Source organism: Netta rufina (assembly GCF_964035555.1).
Source record: "Netta rufina genome assembly, chromosome: 5".
NCBI classification, from domain to species: domain Eukaryota; kingdom Metazoa; phylum Chordata; class Aves; order Anseriformes; family Anatidae; genus Netta; species Netta rufina.
In genome coordinates, this window is record NC_140128.1 from 42,472,413 (window position 1) to 42,495,572 (window position 23,160).

At 38.9% G+C, this 23,160-nt stretch overlaps 1 protein-coding gene across 1 annotated transcript in view; it reads left to right on the forward strand.

Moving 5' to 3' along the window:
• Positions 1–23,160, forward strand: part of LRP5 (LDL receptor related protein 5) — a 145,006-nt gene that overhangs the window by 60,453 nt on the left and 61,393 nt on the right. Inside the window, exons 6-7 of the mRNA XM_084287838.1 lie at positions 10,098–10,494; positions 11,086–11,257. Coding sequence (XP_084143964.1) covers positions 10,098–10,494; positions 11,086–11,257 — 569 coding nt within the window. The remainder of the gene's footprint in view (positions 1–10,097; positions 10,495–11,085; positions 11,258–23,160) is intronic.

The following is a 23,160-nucleotide window of genomic DNA, read 5'->3' on the forward strand; positions in this document are numbered from 1 at the left end:
TCCCTACATCCAGACTCCACATTGGCCATGATGTATAATACAGGAACACACCCCATTGACTCTTTAGCACTAAAACAATGGGACAGAAGGTTATTTACTACGTTAGAAATACCACATGTGAAACTCCATTTCACTGAGATGCCTTTGCAATTAACCAGGAAGGATTGTAAAAGCTGTCCAGCAATGGGTATCGGATGATCTAGGAAATCTGCAGGCTACTCTGCAAATAAGAAATCCATGAGTGAGCCATCTGTTTTGATATAAACTCCATAACTTATTTCTCCTAGGGTTCTTCCATGTTTTTTATTGCCAAGGATAAATACTCCTCCCTTCAGTTTTAGGAAACTTTATCTTCTGCGTGCAGCAAAATCACAATAGTGGAAAATCTGTCCATTTATGTGCTAGTCATGAACCTTGTCTGCATCTGTCAAGTAAAGCAATGGAGTTTCCCCCTTCTGTTTCTACTCTATTTCATAAAAATTTCATGATTATTTTTTCATTCATTTGTAGCTGTTGTTTGTTTTGAATCTGTTTTTTCCCCTTGCTTTTGTCAGTATGTTATGGTTATGATTTCATTTGATCTGCATGAAAAGATTACATTGCTTTCTATTCATAGCATCTTTTATCCTCCTAAATGGGGAGTACTTTGTGTAGCAAAGAAATGAAACAGCCTCTTATGGTAATGGCCATGTTTAAAATTTCATTGGATAGAAGCCATGAGAAACAAGCTGTAAGGAACAAACCTGGAGGGAGTGTGGAGCATTCTGGAAGGTCTGCCACATCTTCTAGCTCTGTTTTCAGTGAGTTTACAGGATTAATGAATGAAATTCTCCTTTCGGTCTTTGACGTGTTTCAGACTGATGACTACTTTGAAAAACTCTGAAAAGCAGTCTGGTTCAGAGCTGGTAACTAATTCATTTTGTGTGTGTATGGATGTGTGTAGAGAAGACAAAGCAACACTTCCCCTTCTCAGCAATGCAGAGTCTCTAGCTAGGCATAGTTTTTATACTGCAGTAGAGCCACACCTTGTGTCTGCAGTGAAAAGGTTTGTGTGTAAACTTTATCTTGCATTCTCCATGGGCTAAGTACATGCACATGGAAAGTTACTAAGTCTTAGTGCTAAGCTGTTAAGCTGTTCTAGCTTGGCTGCGTCTTCATACTGTGACCAAGCTCTGTTTTAACTGCATCAAAGTAGCAGCAATAAGGTTGAGATTTGCAAACCCCAGTTTACAGTTGTTTATAACTTTTTCCGTGATGTTTACCCTGTGACAGATGATGATCTTAGCTCACAACTTACTTTGTTTTGTGGCTCCATCTTACTTGAAGCATAATAATTAACACTTAAACTTCAAAACATTACATAGCTATCTATCATCCTCAGAGGGGGCCCATGGGACATGAATGTTTATTCCTGTTTGTTCTAAGGAGGAAAACAGTGCAGAGAAACTAATGCATATGAGGTCTCTTGGTGAGTTGAAAACATTTCTGATTGGAATGCACAGGAGTGGGAATGCAGTAAAACTATTGTGTGTTTCTGTTCAGTATTTCAAAAAAGTGATAATTATGTATCTTGCTGGGTTTTAGTAGGTTTTTGATGGCATGTATTTGAAGGTGTCACCACCAATACTCTGTTTAACAGAAACTAGTTAAGTGGCTGAGACCCTTTAAAAGTTAGTGTCTAAGCCAGAAGTTATAGTCTAAGCCAGAAGGGTTGTATGTCTCCATGGGAGAATAGGTGCTTTAAAACTTTAAAACCATGCTTTGCAAGGAAATACCAGAATCCAAAGACTGTACCTTTTTATTTTTTTATAGCAGTAGGAATTCCTGGCACACATTTTTTTTTCCCCATCATATTTCCTATAGCTGTTACCAATGGACTGTTGGTAATAATTCTGTGTAAAGAGGTGTTAATTTTTTAGTAATAAAAAGTAGAAGCCAGGACTGATATCCATAAGACAACATTATTTTTTTAAGGCACACATGGTACAGACAGTCAAACCTCAGCGTAAGCGTTAAGACTTAATTGTTCAAGTGCTTTTTGGATGAAGTGTCTGTACAAGGGCAAGTTCTTTTCTTGGAACTGAGACAGACGCACAGTGGTGTTGATCTTTGATTCAGGTTACTACCAGTGCAGTTATGACTGTTGCATTATTTTGAAAAGTTTTCATAAGACTTAGCTATTCTTTTGTTAGTAGTAACTTCACAGAGCTTTGTGCTCACAAATATAATATGTATGTATTATGTACGTACGAACTGTAGATGCTTCACAGAACCTAGGTCCTAAATTAGAATGGGGTGTTAACTGTGTCTTCTGTGTTGCAACAGCTTTCTCTGGAAGAAACATTGCTTTATGTCTTAGTCAGCTGTTTTGTGCTAATGATTTTATCAGATGTAAAGTTTAATTAATACTCTGAGTTTTTTTGTTGTTGTTTTGTCACCTCCCCTCCTCTCCCCGCCCCCCCCTTCCAGTGGTCATATGAATGTGTCATAATGCTGCCTGAAATTTTAGATCTTCTCTGGTTTAGGCAAAGTAACTATTGGAAATCTAGAGGTCTGCTGCTGAGATAATGGAAGAAGCACTGGACACCAGCTTTTCACTATAGCATGCAGGCAGATATGATGTAATTTGTGAGTTACGTGAGTGCTCTGGTATTTCCTTTCTTTGTCATAAGTGTTAGTTTTCCTTATGCCTACTTACCTTTCAGTTCAAATTCTGTCTAAATGTGGGCACTCAAAACATTTTTTTTTTTTCAAATAAACCTTTCTTAATTCTATTTTGTTAGTTGCTTACTCTCACTGCATGCAATGCTCAGTAATAAACTAGTAAACCTTATGTGTGCTGCATGCTTCCCCTGGTCCACAATATCAAGTAGGAGGAGAGCATGTTCCCTGCTTTTCCCAACAGAGTCATCACCGCTGCAGTGTGAAGCAGTGGTCTCTTACTCTCAAACTGGTACATAAATGAAGAGCTGAACTGGGATACACAGTAGTGTTCTTGTTTCAACTGGCTCTGTTAAGATATACACACACAGGAAAAAAAAAAAATAAAGAAAACAACAACAAGGAGCGAATGTAAAAAGAATTTCCATTTATTTCTAGGTGTGACCAAAGTTTGTTTCAACTCCTGTAAATATTTTTACATTCTGCAGGAGTTGAATAGCAAGAGTGGGGTTTGATACCATATTTAAACATCTCGTCGTTTCATGACATCATTCTTCCTGTGGTGTGAAGACTGGCTAATGCTAAACACTTGTGCAAGATGTAATTGTTTTGAATATTGGCAAGATTATTAAACAATATGGCAACATTTCCTATTTTCATCCACTCCATACAGAATAATGAAGTTTTCTCCCACCCCCTTATTTCAAACAGCTTGTAAAAGAGTTGCCTGCGGTCAAAGTACTTCTAATGGACTGTTTTCAAAAAGAGCTAACTGCTTTGTTCCACAAAGAACTAAAAGCTTTACGATTATTACAGTTTATCTGATTTTCCCCGCAAATAGAGAGATTTCGAAAGTTGCCTTTAAATAGACTGAGAGTGTATGTGCATATGCATGCACATGTGTGTACGCAGAACTAGGGGAAGAGTCCCACAATGGAGCATTGTTCTCGCCTGATTAGCAGACAGACAAATGGGAAAGGAATAGCGTGGTGTTTTCTGGCATAGATTAGCAGAAGCAACCACTGCAGACTACATTTGTTTAGATTGGACGAATAAATTGGAGCATTTGTTACTGTATTATAGATGTCTTGTCACTTGTCAAATGTGAAGTGGGCCAAGGGAAGAATAAAAAAGGCTCTTGTCAAGCTGATGAGATGGCCCGTTTCACTGCTGTCAGCTCTGATTGCAGTTAATTTTGCAAATTGAATACAGCTGCCATTTTCAGCACTGAAGCATGAATTTTTAATAACAAGTGCACAAAACAACAAAATCAAAGCAAACACTATACCTAGCATGGGTATTAAAAATAATAGATTAGTGGGTATGGGAGGGACTGTGTCACATGTACAAACAAGAATATCTCTTAATGTGTTTCTATAGGACTTCTTGATTGCAAACAGAGAATATAGTCTTCAGGAAGGGAGAATAACTGCTTTGAACAGCATTATTTTTTTTCTGTTTGTTTTTTAAATTGAGATATTGTTAGCATTGGTTCTGCATGTTAAGCAGAACAGTTCATGGGTATTTATGGATGTTAGACTGTCTGAAAAGTTCTATGGAAGGTCTGCAGAAAGCTTTTGGTGAATAAAAAAAACAACAATGCTGGAGTAAATTAATCAGTTAAAAGTTTAAACCAGTGGGAAAAATAAAGCAGCTTGTACTTGGGTTTTTTAAAATGCTTTCCAAATGGAAACTTCAGAGAGACCTCATTTCTTCTTTTTTTCTGTCTGCATGGAGGACTTTTGCTGTGATACGGTAGTACCAGGAATGGCTTGCATTCTACCCCCCCGATCCCCAAAGAAGAAAAAAAAGAAAGCTTTTGATTGTGTGGTGTTATATGTGACTGTGTTTTAATAGTTAGTAATTCTGCTGGGAATTTCTTAATCAGTGGTTACATAAGTGCGGTGAGAGAGGTTTGTGAAAATCAATTTAATTAAATAAATGCTGTAGCACTCTAGTACTAGTTCACTGTAACATATTAGACAGGTTCTGGGGTTTCTAATATTACAGCAGGCAAGTCACAGCATAACACTTCCATAGCTTTCAAAACATTCCTACCAACATTAATAATCAAAATGCCTACATGATACAGATAAAACTAATGAGGCAGACAAGCGTGTTTGTCCAGGTTTTTAGGGAGAACCAGCGACGGTGCTGAGATAAGTTCTCATCTCTTAGAGCTGTGCAGAGCCCACTGCCAATTTTCTCTCCTTTTCTAGCAGGAATTTATTAAGAGAGTCAAATACGGTTATAACAAAAACTGTATTTTTTGGACTACACTGCAATAAAGGCCAGGATTTTTGCACCTATTGAAACCTGCCCACAATAAGGATATTTCAGCAACTTTTAAAAGTAGCTGGAGGAGGGCAGAATGTAATGAGACATGCTATGTTAACATTTTCTCAGGTCACATGGATTGTAATGGCGAAGGATGTAGATACACATCTGTCATGAGGTCTTGTTGCGTAATAATTTGACTTCATTTTGAACAGCTGCATTTCTCCAATAAAAACTGCTAAGCAACCAGAACTTTAAATCAGTCAAGTAGCTCATTCCTCTTATTATTTCTTTTTTCCATAAGTCTTGGTTAGAGGCATGTTAAAAATCAGAAGAATTTTCCAAGAAGCATTCTGTTCAACTACCAATAAACTGTCCCAGTTGTCAACTGGAATGAAGGATTTTTTTTTTGGTCAGCTGGGTCAATAGAGGAAAAAAACAATCTAATCCTTAAATCTTGGGCTGCGAAGTTGTATCCTACATGTTCATTTTAGCTGTGTATGCCCATGGGGCAGAACTGAGTTTGGGAATATTCCTCCACTAGTGCTTGCCTGCAGAAAAAGCCTGATTGGCTGAGTACATTAGAAGCAGGGTTGCTTGTTCCCTGTGCAATGAGGTTGTAGTCATCGTGCAATTGCTGATTCAAGGGGTAGTAGTTGCTGCCCTGTGACTCCTCTCCCTGGTCAAAATATTATTTTGTATGCAAGCAAACGTGTGATCATACACACAGGTGTACATAGGACAGAGGTAATGAGATAAAGTTGAGCCTGGTTATTGCTGCTGCGAGGAACTGAAGACTGTTTTGGTTTTATTTGTGGATTTTAGGGGAATATTAACAGCCTGTTGTCTAGCCAGTGCCTGTAGGTATAATTTGGGCCTTTAACTTTGATCTGCTAGTTCCTTCCTCTGGTATGTTCAACCCTGACCTTGTTCACCATGAACCAAGGCGAAGATGCAATCATTTGTGTGAAGACGCGAAACGCTTGCATGTGATTTTTATCTGTCTGTTCCCATGAAACGATGCTCATAATGTTGGTAGTCCTGGAAATGCATGTAATATTGGTAATTGCTGTGTTATCAGTTGCTACGCGTATGTTTGATGTTATTCTGCTTCACACTACACATAGTTAATATTAAAGATTATGATTGCAGACATTAGTATAATAAAAACTTAGGAGGTTAAGGGGCTATGAAACTGAGTGCTGTGGGTGGCTGAACAGCTGCAGTGCTGCTCATTTTTTGACCCAGTTGAGCTAAAACAATGTATTCTTACTCTTCTGGTTTTGTGGAACATTTTGATGACCAAGCACAACCCCTTTCCACATTGAGTTTTGGGGCTTGAATTTTTACTGAAATTCTCATGTTTAGAGCAAGTTATTTTGACTCCCACAAGTGAAATATTTCAGAAACACAGAAGCAAGACATAAGATTGTTACAGGAGGTATGTGTTTCTGCTGTAGCTTGCTGCCTGACCTCTGCAGTTGCAGATTAGGGTCTGCAGATGATGTCTGTAATGATGTTTTTTTTTTTTTTTTACCTTGTCTGTTAAGGTGTAATCTCATTTTACATTAGAAAATGAAATATTTTGTGTGTGTTTCAATGTGGTAAGAAACAGGACCTTTGGGAACTTTTTCCTGTAAAGAATCCACGTGATGGTGGACACTCTGTACTATTTCAGGTAACGTGCAGGATTCGAGCAATCTGGGTTCTTTTTCATTTCTTCTCTTGCCAAGCTGACATGCTCTGGACAAGCAACATGTTTTCTTCCTTACTGTGTTGTGTCTGGTGACGCTGCAAGTTCTTTGGAGATGGTACTGTCAGAAAAATCTGTGTTTTTAATACTTAGCACAATGGGACCTGATACCAATTAAGTACTTAGAACGTAATTTTAACACCCACAATTTAATGAAACAAAAGACATCTAAAAGCCTTTCTGTTTGAACAGGCTCCATAAAAACGTCCTTTTTAACCGCATTAATCAGCTTTGAACGCAACCCTTGGATTCAACAATATTATTTTGAAGGTCCTCCCTTTCTGTTTAAAGTGGATCCTCATCATAATGTTTGAAATGAGCATAGCTGTTTGGGGCTTGTTTTCTAATCCAGAAATGTCAGCATAGCCCATGACTGTTTCTGGGGAAATCCTTGAAGTAGAGAGAAAAAAGTATCTCAAGCTATGAACTTCTTTTGTTCCCAGACAGCTTTTTAAAGTAGTCTAATAACTACAGTTCTTATGCTTGTTTAAAAAAGAAAACTGCCTTGCATTTGATATACTCAGAAGTAGGTAGAGTAGATGGGGTAGTTAACAGTGTCGCCTTTCATTCTTGCTCTCTGCCATTATATGTAGTTAATCAGTCAAAGATCATTTAGCTAAGAAGCATTGTAGAAGAGAAGGTGTAAGTTGTATATTTTTATTTTTGTCCACCATGGTCTTTTTTTTTTCTTTTTTTTTTTTTTAACCAAAAAAAGCAGTTGATTTTTTTTTCCCCCACTGCTCAGAAAGGAAACCGATGTTTCTGAGCACGATATAAAATATCAAATAATGTTTTAGGTATTCCACTATTCTTCTCTTTCCAGGAATCTTATAAAGCTTTTAAAAATGAATAATTTTCCTAGCAGTGCCTTCTTACAGTTGCTGGTACAAGTTGTTCCCTTAACAGAAAGGAAACCTGGGGGGGGGAAAGAAAACCTGATGCTGTGTTTTCGTAAGGGAGCGATGGAGGAAAGAAGCCTTACAATTTGTCTTGTCACCTGGGACTGTTCCCTTCTCAGCTTGGACTGCAAGTTACTAGTTTTGATAAATTCAGAGAAGTAACCAGAAGCTTCAGGCACAACCAAAAACTGTTCCTGAAAACTGTTTTAATCTTGCCACCTTTGAAGCTGGAAAATCTTAACGAAATTTGATGGCAGATTGCTCTCTTGCTTTGCTATCAAGAATGTGTGGGTTCTCACTCCTCCCATTTCTCCACATGTTCTTAGGGTCTGAATTATTGTTGCTTTCCTTCTGCCCAGCCTTTCTTCAAGTCTGCTGCTGCAAATGATGCTGTAGTTATCAAACCTTGTCAGCCAACATTGACTGGAAGAAACATTCATGTTGGTGGCCCTCCCCCTGCCAGCACAAGTGTTTGTGGAGCTCTGCAGTGAACTAGGCTGGTTAAAAACTCTGACTTCTTTCTGCTGAGTTAGTTTTTGTTTAGATCAGCTCTTTTTAGGGCAGTTTGCAACATGCAGCCTTGCTGCCTGTTGTGCTTGCACCTGAGAAGGACTGATACAGGAGTAAGGACAAGCAGCCGATGGCAAAGAGAAGGCGGCTTAAGGTAGCTCGAAGTGTGCATCGGTTTATGTCCATGCAGTATAGCAAAATAGCTTGGGTGTGTTCAGACGCTTTTTTTTTTTCCTAGATCCTTCCTTGTGTTTTATCACATCCTTGCAATCTAAGCACTATTTCTTTTCAGCGCTTCTGAGATACTATTTGGAGATTACACTCTGATTTCCAAACCCAAAAGTAGAGAGCAGTACTTCAAGAGCAGATGGTGAATATAGTGAATATAGCAGATAGTGAATATCATTTGGTTTTGAAATGCAATAGATTAAACTTCCAACTCTCCAAAACTCGATGCATATGCCTAGGTGCAATTTTCTCCTAGAAGACTTATGAGGATTTGAATTTCTGTATTTGTTAGTAGTCTCAAAAAAGCGTATCCAATGTTGGTAGCTGGTGTTTTCTGGTCCAGATGAAATGAAACAAGTGACTTTGTTCTGCTTTCCAGTTTTGTAGTGTGGCTAAAAACTCATTGCCAGTTTTGAAACTACATGCCACCAACTTAGTAACCAATAAGGGAAAAGACTATGCTCGCTCTTTATGTGCAAAGCACGTGGGTGAATGTGGGCAAAATTTCCGAAGTGGCTGGATGTTCTTCTGTGTCTCAGGTTTGTTCTGATAAAAGAATTTGCCGGAAAGACAATGCTGAAGACTCCATTGTCTTTGAAGTGTGCTCCAGGGTGTTGGCTGGCATCCTTTCCACCATCAATGAAACTTTGCAATGGGGAGGTGGAGTAGGGTAGAGAGAAAACTGCCCTGTTGCCTTAGTTTTGTATCAGCTTTCACCAAGTAAGAAATACTTGCTATACCTGTGACTTGTTGTTATTAGTTTGTCTAGAGTACTACTACTGTAAATTTTTTTTTTTTTTAACATACTGAAGTCTTCTGTTAGCGCTGTCATTTATTATGTAGTGTTTGTGTGTTGAAAAACATGTCTAATGCAGTCATGCAACTAGTGGGAAGTTTGGTTGAGCTGGGAAATTCTGTATAACATGATGAAATATTTGGACATATCCCACTTTTTTTTTTGATTCACCCTAATGAAAGGAATGGCATTGTTCTGTATGCAGCCTGGCTGATCTACACTTGCATAACTTTTTTTTTTCCTATTACTTCTTTCCTGATAGTGGAAAAAGTAGTTTTGTAAAACTGTTTATGTAACCAATGTTAAAAAAAAATAAAAAAAAAATCCTGATCTTTTTTTTTTACTTGGAGGAGTGGTAGATAAAGACACAGGTGCTATTTGATGCCAGCAGTGTTTTCAAGGCTAGCTTTATGAATATTGATTTATAATCTTTGTTAGATGTGCATTCATACCAACTCTATTTTACCACTAGAGACAAGGTTGCTAGTGCTGTGCAGTCCTTTTTCATGGAGAATGCAGTAAATTGTGATACTAGCTGGAAGCTGGAGCTTGGTGTTTTCAAGCTGCACATTTGCATTGGTCAGGATGTATTGGATCTGGTTGTTGGTGTGCTTCTTGGGAATTCCACCTGCATGTACATTTTTGTTTGGCTAATGGAGGCTGCTGATTTAAAGCAAATCTGTTGTCCTCAGCTAACTACCTGCATGGATGCCCTTATTCTAGATTGAGGGTGCTGTGTTCCATGCTTAGTGTAGGAGGCTGGGAGAAGGATACTGTCATTGTGAATTAAGAGTGCCAGCACAAGTATTCAGTTGAGAAGAACTGTTTAAGAATAACTCCCTATTCAGACAAGGCTTTATTTCAGTGAAAGTGCTGTACTATATTGAAGTGTTTGTATTGATAGCAAAAGAACTGTGTTGCGGGGGTATTGAAGAAAAAAAGAAAAGGATACCATGAATGGTTTTCTCCCCAGGGGCTGAAGAAGTCTTGCTGCTTGCTAGAAGGACGGACTTGAGAAGGATTTCCTTGGACATGCCGGATTTCACTGACATTATTCTGCAGATAGACAACATCAGACATGCAATAGCCATAGACTACGATCCCGTGGAAGGCTACATCTACTGGACCGATGATGATGTTCGGGCAATTCGTCGGGCGTACCTTGATGGCTCTGGAGCACAGACTCTGGTAACCTCAGAAATCAACCATCCAGATGGTATTGCGGTGGACTGGGTGGCAAGGAACCTGTATTGGACTGACACTGGAACAGACCGCATTGAAGTGACCCGGTTGAATGGGACATCAAGAAAGATCCTTATCTCAGAAAACCTAGATGAACCTAGAGCAATTGTGCTCAATCCTGTAATGGGGTAAGTTTTATTTTCGTTAGTAGTCCTGTGGTAGGTCTTTGGGTCTAGCTTGTGGTTTTATGAAACTGAAAGTCTGCAGGTTACAAGATGATTATTTGTCAAATGTTGTTTTTGATTTGAAAATAACTTGCGTTTTTATAAGAGGTGACTACTAAATGCAGTGTTCTTTGAGTCTATAAGTTGCATGTTCAGTTGGATTTTTTTTATCTGCGTCTTCAGTAATATAACTATTAAAAAATTGGACCGCTTCACATTTTCAGTGGTTTAATTCAGTTAACTGAGTTTAATTTATTGCTGATGACAAAACGACAGAATGGTTGAAGTGGGAAGAAACCTCTGGAGTCATCTGGTCCAACCACTGCAGGGCCATCTAGAGCTGGTTGCTGAGGTCCATGTCCAGGCATCTTTCTGAAGATCTGCAAGGAGGGAGACTCCACAGGTGCTTTGGGCAGAGAGGATACAGCTAAAGTCGGTTGGTTTGTTTGTTTGGAAAGCAGAAAGCTAGGATGTTTTGTCGAAAGCAGAACAGATCTTGATGCTTTTTGGCTGGAATGTTATATGCATTGACTGTTTCTGCCCTTTCCTTTACAGCTACATGTATTGGACAGACTGGGGTGAAAGTCCAAAGATAGAGTGTGCTTATTTGGATGGCTCAGAGAGGAGAGTTCTGGTGAACACCTCCTTAGGTTGGCCTAATGGCTTGGCACTGGATCTTGAAGAGGACAAACTTTACTGGGGAGATGCAAAAACAGATAAAATTGAGGTGAGTAACAGACCTCTCTTGTTTACATTCTCAAAAAACATGTTGTTATATGCAGCTTTTTGTCTTGGATATATTTAACCATTTTGAGGGGGCAGGTTTTTTGTTTCATTAATATTTACAATAGATTTATCAAAACAAGACAGTAGAGAAGAAGAAAAGTATGTTTGTATGCTGTACTGGTTCCGAAAACTTTCACATCAACTGCTATGTCAAGGGATATGCAGTCAGAAACTTCTGCATTGCTGGAAGTATAATCTAATTGCTTGAAATCTCAGGTTTGATCTGAAGCTTTTGAAACTAATTGGAACACTCATGCACAACCTCTTTTAATAATGTTTTGCATTTTCTATGGTGCTTGGAATTACTATCTGAAATTGCTGCATGCAAAAGACTTGATGCAAGGTTTGTGTATGGGAGAAAGTGGATGTGGAGGTCCTAGAGAGCCATATTTTGGTACCTTAATGATTATGTGGTGTCCAGACGCATGGGAGAAAAGTTGTTTTCCATGTACCGTGACACTTAAAAGTACCTTCTGCCTGCCTTGAAAACAACGTAGGCATTCTGTATGAGTGTTTATGGAAAATATTAAACATTTCTTAGTTATTAAAAGAACTTCTGATAGAGTATGGCAGAATTTCTTTTTGTTCTCCTTTCTTTGGGAAGAAATTTTTTTAAATGCAAAAAATCCATCCTGTCTACCTGTTTTCAAACTCCTTTATTTTTTTTTATTTTTAATCAACCTGCTTTGTACATATTGTATGCTAGACAAAGCTGGAAAAATTATCTGCTTATTTGTTACGTGTGTTTCCAGCAGTAAGATTGTGAGGTGTCTCTGGAGATTCATTGCTTTAAATTTAAGATATGATCAAAGCAGACATCTGGTATTGGTGTAGTCATGGATGTTGACAATTGCACAAGTAAGGCCTGAGATGTTCCAGGAGATGTTCTCATAAAGGAAATGCTTTTTTTTCCCCCTGTTGTTTTTGCCTCAGTATCCCATGATTAAACCTTAGTCTAAAAGAATAATTGTGAAGTGTGCTACCACAGAAATGAAACAGCTTTTAGATATATCAAACAAACAAACAAACAAAAAACAACAACTGAGTCCTGAAGTAATTTCACTGAGAAGATAATAAATTAAATAACTGAAAGATGTGGAATCAGGTTCTGGGGCCAGGGTATTTGGGCTCTTGAAGTCGTGTCCATGAGCTTCTGAAGTTTCACTGAATTATTAACAGTTGACTGTAAACTGTGGCATTTTAGGCCCAATACCAGTGAGATTTGGTGGCTTTTCCACCCCCAGCTCCCAGGAAATTCTAGCTTGAGAAGATACAGCTATGTTATTTACGCAGCTCACCAGTGTTTTCTCTTGCAGCCTGCAACTTCCAGCTCCCCATGCATATTGAGCCAATTTGACATCTTACCTAGCAAGCGTAGAAATACTGTTTGGCCTAGGACAATTGTTGCTGTAGGAGCACCAAACAGTTTATAAGAGAGCTGGCAGTAAGGCATTTAATAAGGTGTTAGTGACAGAAATACCAATTTCAGGCCAATAGGTGTAGCTTTTCACTATTTTTCTATGGCCAGCAGAAAAGGTATGATGTTAGCAAAGCAGGATGCTGCAGAGGTGATGGGGAAGAGAGGAAATTTTCCAAGAGAAAACAGAAAAATATGGATACAGCCAGGTGTTGTGAGGAGGTCTGAAACATTTGATTTAGATGCTGTTGTGTTCCCCTCCACTTTCAGTGCTTGGTTTCTTAGTAAAATAGTTGTTTCTTAATAAAATAGTTAGCAAGGTCACTTTATTGCTGGTGAACTTGCTAAACTTTCTTTAGCTCGCATTTCTGAGAAGGAAGGAAAAAATGGATTTTGAAGCTCAACCTAAAGTTGTTATAGTAGGCTATAATTAATCCGCAGGCTTGGTTGACAGCATGAGACATGACCTGAGGTCAGACAAATTTGAAAAGTTTTATTCTATTATCATTAAATGATGAGATTTGTCATACTGACAAACGTTCATTTTTAATGTCTTGTTCTAATGCTCTGGGCATCTGGTGGAAACAGGTTCCTTGAGCTATCTCTGGTACGTTGTTGTTGTGAAGCAGTTGTTTATCTTTCACAAAGATGTCAGAAAAGCAGTTTGAAAATTAAAGGTGCTAAATAATTAGCTCTGAGTATTTTAATTTCAAAAGGGAATTCTCCAGGGAATTTGAAATGGCTTCAAAGTAAGATGAGGTAACCTAGCTAATTGAAATCAATTCATAAACAGAATTGCCAAACCAGAATGGGATGAAGAAGGGGATAAAACTATTGCTTTAGAGAGATTTTTTCCCTGTAATGTAGGTTTTCTTCCTATAATGCAGGCTAGTTTGTTGAGGTTGTGTTTTGACTATACTATATATTTATTAAAAAAAAAAAAGTCCATTTTTGTAACAGTACTTAGTAAAAGCAGTATAGAAACTTTACCCTTGTTCTGTGAAGTCAGTTGAGTTTTCATGTTACTTGGGGGAATAGTATATGCAGCATTTTAGGATAAATAAATTTTGGGGCCTTTGGTAATGTCTGTGCTCTCTAAAGTTTTTGCCCTCTGGAAGAAGTGAATCAAGACTGCTGGCTTGAGAAATGTAACTTTGCTGTCTGGCAGTGTCTTGATGTACTGGGCTTGATGACTAGTAGAGGGGTTGTCTCCCTCCTTACCTTTCAGGCTGTAGCGAAGAACATTCTAGATTCCACCGTTTGTAGCTGGAACTGTACTGGTGCAATTGATCTCCCTGGTTTATGCAGTCTGTTCAGTCTGCCTTACTTCATTTTAAGACAGTAAAGCCAATGGTACTGTTTGATTTGGCATCTAAGTTTAGGAAAGTTGGAGAAGCTAAAGGGCTTTTTATTCCCTCAGTTTTTCTTTTGCTTATTATACTTTTAGTGGTTCTCTTCTGTTTTCAAAAATAGAGAGAAGAGGGTATTTTACTTGGTCTCAGAAACAGAAGGTATTTTTTACATAAAGTGGATTGCAACATCTCTCTTTTGATTGCTGTATGTCATGCAACCCAGTTATAATTGTTAGTACAAAGATTTAAATATTTTATCTCTTATGTGCCTATCAATGAGTTCTTAGGTTAAAACAGGTATAAATGTTCCTGCTTTAAATCCCCCCCTTTTTTAACATTTTTTCTCTTTATGCTTGGTGTTTACTTTTGCTAGTTAGCATGAACAGACCCCTGACATTTACAAATCCCTAAATAGGCCCATTTAGGACGTGATGGGGAAAAATATCATGGACGTTGTCTGGAGTTCTGAACAGTGCTGTGAAGGGGCCTGTTGTGGTCCACTGTGCAGCTGCATGAGTTAAAAAGGCGCTGGCATGCCATCAGTAGAAATGAATGTTAAATGTCTATTGCAGAACGTCCATTAGAAAACAAATTTTCAGTTTCCATTTTGGAACAAATGCCAGACATTTGTATTCTGCTCACTTGGGAAAGAACTGCATGACTTAACTGGTTATTGACACAGCTTAGGTGTTGGCTGGTTCCAGACTGGTCTCCAGTAGAGCTTCTTTTTATTAATACTTCTCTGCAAGATCAAAAAACTGCAGTAGGGATATATTTCAGAATAGAAACATTTATCTAATGGATTGAATTTCATATCTCTTGTTTATCTTGCTCTTTTGCAGCCTTATAATTATTTCCTGAAACATTTCTCTGTTTGAGAGCTTCCTTCAATACCCTAGGTTTGCCTAGTAAGCCACATTTCATGCTGCTCTGCTAGCCAAAGTACATGTGAAGTCCTGTGTGTATGGTATATGAGGTGGGACATTTCCACTTAGTGTTGAAGTTATTCTTCACTTTAACATGAACTCTTTCTTCTCATGTATATGTTCTTTTGCCAAGAGGATGCTATATATATGGCTTGCCAGCACAGCTGGTGTCTTGGTGATTTCTTCTGTGTGTCTGTGTATGTCTGTTGCATCCACAGTTTGTCAAAAACAAAGCCTAGCTTAGCTGCAAGTTGAGGATGTGTTTAATATTTTCTACTGTTGTTGACTTAGCTGAGTATTAAGATTTTTTTTTTCTTTTCACTGTTGAGGCCATAAAACTATCTAAAAGAGTAGTGCTGGCTAAACTTTCCTCTAACCCTCTAGTTTCACCTGCCTCAAAATGTCCCAGCTGACTGTGTAGAAATTGCAAAATTGAATTAAACTGAAAACATTATTTCTACTACTTTGCAGAGTATAGTTGCAATTAAAGTCTGTCTGGGTGGTGGAAAAATGAGTATTAAGCCTTATGCCTGATAATGTAAAAAGTGCACTATTAAAAACCTGTACACTTTTTTGTAGGTTTCTGAAGAGCTGCTTTTAGAATAGAATTGCTTTCAGCCTATGTATTCAACTGCTTTCTATTCAGGGGAAAAAAAAAAAAAAAAGCAGGAGTGAATTTAGCTTGTGTATATTTATGCATCTCTCTGCTTGATATTCTTTTTGCTAGACCTCAGGTTTCAAATGTACTGTGAATATCCGGTGTGCTTGTGGCTTTTTTTTCCAATTATTTTTTTTTTCTCTTTTGTTTTATTTAGTTGGTTTTGGTTGTGTTTTTTTTTTTTTTTTTGTGTTTTCTCAGTTGTTTTTTGGAGGTGTATTTGGTAGGTTTTGATTTTTTTTTTTTTTTAACACATTTTGACGTTGCTTTTGAGTGTGCTCTTTGAAAAACAGAAGAGGAACACTGCAGAGATGCTGAAGGTAGCAAGCAGTGTCCTGTACCAGGAGAGTATGTTCTTATTTGTGTGCCTAAAACTTCACGTGGTGCAAACAGCAGTTACTCTTTCCTGACGGAGACCTTCCCATCTGCAGCATTCAGCTGCAACACAAAGGGCCCAGTCACTTTGCAAGCAGTTCGTATCCTGAAGAAACCATTTGGCAAGGCTTGTCAAACTTTGCGTGACAGCAGCCTGTGAGGCTTTCACTGCAAATTTGGCACCCTGTGGTAACATTGTTCCCAGCTTTTTAAATTTCTGCTTAGTTTGGCAGAGGCGAGGGCAAGTAAAAATATATAGCAAATTTTGAGTCATGTCTGTTGAAATCATGTGTTTGTCCACACAGCTTCAGCTATGAGTAAGGGGCACAGAGTAATCCAAGAGAATTTGAGATTTTACTGACAGAGAAAAGGTACTTTCCAGGAACAAACAATAGATTAACAAGGATTACTGAGTTCCAGCAGGGAGAGAAGCAAAGACCCAATGGCATCCACGTGTAGAATTTCCTAATTCTCCTTAAAAAACAATTTTGTGGTTAGCCAGGTTTCCCTTGTATTATTTCTTCAGTATTTGCTTAAAGTGCCTAAGGTGTAATTGCATAATGAGCAATTACTGAATTCTCAGGTGCCTGTTATTATGTATGCATTTTACTTAAGTTTGTGCAGTATTCTTGGAATAAGTGTTACGCAGACTACCCCTTCTGGCAACTTCTCTTTGTCCTCCTGCTTTCCTGTATCCCCCTTGACAAATGTCCTTCGTTTATCTTTGCAGAAAACTTATAATTATACATACAGTGATTCTTTGCAATTTTATAGGGTGTTCAAGCTTATCTGTAAGCATCAGATGACAATCCTGGAACTCACCAAAAATTTTCCAAGATTCAGTTACATGGGCTGTCCTTGAAATTCAAGGAAGCAATTTTATAATTAGCTTGTTGTTAACCTACTACATAATAGGGTAAAATGTCATTTGGAACAGTTTGCTACTTAAATTGGAGTAGTCTTTGCAGAAGTGAATTGTAGAGGGGTAGAAAAATTAATAATCTAATTTAAAGCTGCTTTTTCTAGACAAGTTGGAGTATACTTCACATATCACACTTTGTTTTCCACCCATTTGAGTAAAAAAAAAAAAAAAAAAAAAGGCAATATTAATAGATGAGTTTTAACTGATACATTTTAATGTGTTTGTTTCTTTGCTCTGGCATTTTTCACCAAGGGGCTAAAAAGTCCATATAGTGTAATAAACTCATTGGGAGATATTGTGTATTAATTTATTGAAATAAGAATATCTCTTGGAAAGAACAACTATTTTGAATTTACCTCCATGTGCTAATTAGACATTGAAAAAAAAATAAATCTGGTTCTGGTGGACACAGTTCAGCAAGAGTCAGCAGTGTGCCCTTGCCACTAAGAAGGCTGATGATGTTCTTGGCTGCATTACACAAAATATTGCCAGCAGGTCAAGGGAGGTGATCCTTCCCTGCTGCTCAGCACTGCTGAGGCCACATCTGGAACTGTGTCCAGTTCTGGGCTCCCCCAGTACAAGAGAGGCAGAAGAGAGTCAAATGTAGGGTCACTAAGGTGATGAAGGGACTGGAGCATCTCTCCTTTGAGGAGAGGCTGAGAGCTGGGCCTGGTCAGCCTGGCGAAGAGGAGGCTCAGAGGGTTTCTTATCAATGTCTGCAAATATTACCTGAGGGGAGGGTGCAGAAAGGACAGAACCAGGACCAGAACCAGCAGGCCCAAAGTGGGACGTGAGAGGTTCCCTGGAAACCCCAGGCAGCATGGCTGTGTGTGGGTGCTGGAGCCCTGGCACAGGCTGCCCAGAGGCTGTGGGGGCTCCTCCTTGGGGATCTCCAAAAGCCGCCTGGATGTGGGCCTGGGCACCCTGCTCTGGGTGGCCCTGCTGGAGCGGGGGGGACGCCAGATGATTCCAGAGCTGCCTTCCCATCCTGTGATTCTGTGAACAGTCCCCACACTGCATTTTAGTATAAATGCATGAGAACAGAGAAGTAAAATGGATGTAGAAATAAGGAGCACAGGTTCTTTTTGATCTAAAGAACAGATGTCAGTCCAAGTAGACATCTGCAGGAATAAAATCGTTTAAATTGATAATATAGTGAGTGGCCTTTATTTCAGTTAACTTAAAACTTTTAATGATGCTTGATTTGATTTAGAGCTGTGGCTGAGAAACGTCAGCTAAATGTAATTGTTAGGAATGAAGTATAAATTGAAGTACTTACAGTTTTGTCCCTAACCTGAAATATAACTTTCCTATACTATTCACTCGATCATTTTTTCTGTTGTATACTTTCTAGATGCAAGTTCTACATATCTAAGCCAGATCAGATATTGATCCTGAAGAGCATATATTGCAATAGGCCTAGCAAACCCATATACTTTCCTAGTCTTTGTATTGGTCTGTTCAGCAGTGTATTCCTGTAGCCTTGGCTGGCTCTTTCAATGCTGTTCTTAGTGCCACTTCAAGTTCTTCTTTTTCAAATTACTGCTTTTCTGTCTGGGGTCAAACTGTTGTTGAGGGAATGAGGTGTATAAACATCTCTCCATTTGTGGCCATTGGATATTTGTTGTTGTTGTATGTTTGTGTGTAGTTGGTGGTCATCAAATACTGCTATGTTTTTATTAGTTTTAAATGGGTTTTAGGCTCCTTTATTGTTGTATGTTTTGCTTGAAGAGCAAGCAAGCATGAATGCTGTTGCCGATGATTTCTTGTTTTACTTGGAGGGAGCCACGCAGTTCTAGGCAGCAAACATTTTTGTGTGAGCACTAGATTTGCAGCAGTGTCCAAAGAATGGGTTTGTAATTATCTTTCAAGGTTCTGAAGGGGAATAATCTCTAGTAGTGAGCTTGGGAACAATTTTTCTTGCCAGCAGCCAGGTAGTCATTGTAAATGGATAGGAGGAGTTATTTGAGGGCAGGACTTTCTTAAAATACTGTTACAAGTTTGTCAGTTCTTGGAGTTTAAGACTGACAAATTAGTTGTGATTGCTTTACCCAGAGGGACGTTGCTGGAATGGAACACAAAATTTCTGGGAGGGATGAAATCTGTATCTTTGACTTCAGGGCTTTAGCGATGACAACTATAAACATACATTTTGAGAGTTGCATAGAGACAGAAAGCCTAACAAGGCTTCTTCAGTGAAAAGGCGGTGTGCATCTTTAGGAAGAAAAAAGAAATCTAGCAGCAAGGGGGACAGAGGGTCTTCTATTCCTTCCTCTTCAGGGTTCCCCAGTCTCCTGTCTGCCTGTTTGCAATGTTCGGCTTGCACTATCAGACTTATCACCGATTTGGAGTCAAGTATAAACACCTTGGTTTAGACTGACAAGGATGTTGGTGGAGTCTCAACTTCCTCTGCTAAAAAATGCTGATTTTTTTGCTTAGGTATATTTGCAATGCTCTTAATAGAAATGGTATTGCAATTGTTTGAACTTTGTGCACAGCAACATGTAGTTTGGAACAGAGACTGCTGAGATGAAACACACTGTAATGTTCAGCAGGTCAGACCTCCGAATAGTTTCAGATCCTAATACTTTCTTATGAATTTAAACTCTCTGGCTGTGTTAATTCTTTCTAAGACAGGCTCTGGTTCAGGATTTCCTGGTGTGAGACTGCCTCTTTCTGGAGCACAGAAATATAGTCAGCCTTAACCTGCTTTAAGAGCATAGAGCCTTCTGACTCTGTTTTTCTAATTACAAGACTAAGTTGTCTGTGTTTTGCTTGCTGCTTGATTAGGAATTTCCGTGTATTATTTTATACTTTGCACTACTTGGTCTTTGTTTTCTTTTAAGAAGACTGTTACCAAGTGTGGTGGCTGCTGAAGCAAATGAGATCCATGTTCACAAAGTGAGAGGCTTTAGCTGATCTGAATGCAAGCACTGCACCTTTCTACTCTAAACTACGTAATAAGGAAGTGCTCACAGAGCAGAGAAATTCATTTACCAAATGAAAGAAGACATACTTATCAACATGCATTCGTTCCTCTCCCCTTTTAATGAGTCAGCTACCAGGTGAACTTGTATCTGAGCCCCAAGTTTAGGAAAGGTATGACAGTGTTGAGTGGGAAACTGGCAAGAGTTTGCAGCCAGTGTTTTATAGAAGGGACACATCTAAAGTTTGGCCAATTCCACCTGTGTTCAGGACTGCTTTTAGAGAAATGTATTGTTTTAAGTATATTATTTTTCCATTCTTCAGCAGTGAGTAAAACCTTTCTTGCCATTCTGGGTGGGATGGGGAGGTTTCTTTGCAGGTGGATGATGGTCTAGCCTCGATTATTCTTGTCCTTATGTTCTGGCTGACGTGAAGTGGCCCAGTAAACTGGGATGTGGAAGCTTCAGTGCTCGAGGGAAATGTCCTGGACCAGTGTCTTATCAATAGCCTGTGGTGCTGTGAGCACATTCATAGTGCTTCAATCTGAAATGTCCCAGAAAACCTCAAATCAGTTTCAAGACCTTAGTTCTTTTTATAGGCCCAGTATAATGAGAAGGCCGTTTACACATCTGGGGTGAAGACTGCTGTCTGAGATCCATTTGAGCATAAATGGATTTTCCACAATAAAAGCAAATCCCTTCTGTAGTAAAGATCATTTTTTCTTAAAGGTTATGCTGAGATACTGGCTTAACCTCCCATCTTCCCCCCTTTTCCTAATTTCCAGGAACTAAAAAAACATCAAAAAGTTCAGTGCTCTTTGTTCCATGTGCAAAGTTCTTATTAGCTGACCTTGCTTTCACCATTGTAAATAACTAGAAATGTTAATCTGTAAAGGAGTAAAGCAAATCCAGCCTTGCAGTGAATCCCCATTCTGTGGAAGCAGTCACACCAAGGACTTCTTTTCCCAAGTAATAGATCCAAGAGATGATGTGGCCTGTGTTAGTCACGCCACCTAATGCGCTAGTAGAGGACTCTCAAATAATGATTTGATTGAATGAGGAGCCTCCATAGAATGTTCTTGATCAGGGATTCTCCCAAACTTTTATATGCCAAGCTTGACATTTTACCCATTAGCCTCAAAGTGAAAATCCACAAATGCTAGCAGCTGCCAGTTTAAATACTCCTCCGAGTCTTTCCATGGTGGAATCCATACCACTATGAAGTTATTTTCCTCTATGACCATTTATAATTTATTAGGGTTGCTCTACAGTCATAAAAACCTCTAAATCTTGTCAATTTTCCAGGGACTCTATTTTGTACTACTTCTTGTAAACGGACAACTTAAAAACTTAGCAGCTGACAGACAGCTTCTAAATTTGGTCTTTGCAGAGTGCTTAGGAATTACTTCTGTATGTGCAGCTTTTGCTATATTTATCAAGAGGAAATCCTGAGGATGTATTAAGCTACAAAGTTGAAGAATTATTTGAGTTTTACATGCTTGAGGCTCTCCTTTCTCACTGAAGAATTATTTTAGGCTATCTGATATCAAATCACCCTTTTCCGTTTTGCTAGGGAGAGAATTCTGCTTTGCTTCCCTTGCTGGGATCACCTTTCTGTATTTAAAAGATCTTGTATTTAGCTGTACGAAGGCTTCTATACCTATGAAGTGCTGTAATGGCTCTACTTTTAGGAGAGCCTAATGCATTTTGGGGCACAGAATAAGTAAGTGTATTATTCCAGATGCTGAGGAAAAGGTGGGTTCTATGTCACATGTAAATTTTATTCCCTTTATCAGACGAGCACGTAGGATGCTTAAAGTTTTTAGCTGTCACCTGTTTGCCAGTAGCTGTGAGGAATTTTCTGTAGCACTCTTTTCCATTTTGCTTTTTTCACAGTCTCTCTCTCTTCCAAGAATAATAGAGAGCATTGCCATACAGCTCACCTCTGGCCTAGTTGGAAGATAAGGAGCAGCTGCCCAGGAGTTGTGACCCTCTGAATATTGTCTTATCACGGGGTCAAGAGACATTTGTTTCTGTCTTTGTGTATAACTGTGTCAATAAGCACAGTGCACTCTATCAGATTATCAGACCACGTTTTTCACCATGGTCTGGGCATTAACTTTTTACTGGTAAGAAGTCTTTCCCCAGCTATTATTTTTCTGTTGCTGTTTTGGAAGGAAAGTATTGAATATAGTTGACCTTTCAGTGCCTGGAACTCTCCTCCTATGTAATCCTCTGAAACCACTGGGGAGGACACCGCACCCTTTTGGTGTTTATTGACATTAGGTGTGAGCTTTTCAAATGAAGAATACAGAGTGAAGTGCCACGAACACAAAATTTAGCATTCTTCTTGGTCTTTTTTTTTTTCTTCTGATTCAGCTTAATGATAGTGTTTCACAGTACTTTACAGCAGAGAGAATATTGCAAAGCACAAGCTGAGCTGCCTTCAGCTCCACTAATACTGTTGCACACTAGTGATAGCTCTGCCTCATTTTCCATGATACGGGGCTGAGGGATCTTGTTCCTTCTTTCCTTCTGCTGGAATATTTCTCCAAAGCCTCTCACTCTCACACCTCCCTTCATCTCAGTTAGACTCTTTTCTGTTCAGTTTAATTTTTTCCTTTTTTTTTTTTCTTTCCATAAGTTTCATGGTAATATGCCACTAAATCTCCTCTCCTTCCATTGTATTACATCAGTGAGCCCACAGTGCAGCTGCTGGGAGGGCAGAAGGTACCAAATCTGCCCATCACTGAATTTCTCGAACCTTACACTGTAAAATGCGCAAACCTGGTTACTGTTAGAAACAGGAGCCCTGTCGTCATGGGCTGTCCTGATGCAGAACTGGGATTCCTGTATTTCTAAGGAATGCAATGCTAAAAATAGGGGTGAAGAACTTTGCTTTTTTGTCCCACATCTTATTAATAAAATTTTTAAAGTTTTGAGCACCATTTTTAGACTCCTATGTTCTGGCCCTAATAAGAAAGAAATCGAATGGACATACATGATGGCCACCACCAGCCTACCCTAGGACTCCCAAGGTTGCCTGCAACGGTGGGAAATTTTTCTTATAAATGTCTGTAGTGTAGATGAGACCAAAGGTTTTTGTGTCTATTTAGCCTTTCTAAAAATTCTTCAGTGTGCTGATGGGATAGCAGTCACTCAAAGGAAGACTTCCTTTGCTGGCTTGATTGACCAGAGTCATTCTGTGGGAAAGGAAGCTAACTTATTCTAAACTGAAGGTGACCCTTGCCTTTTTGTGAGCAATAAAGA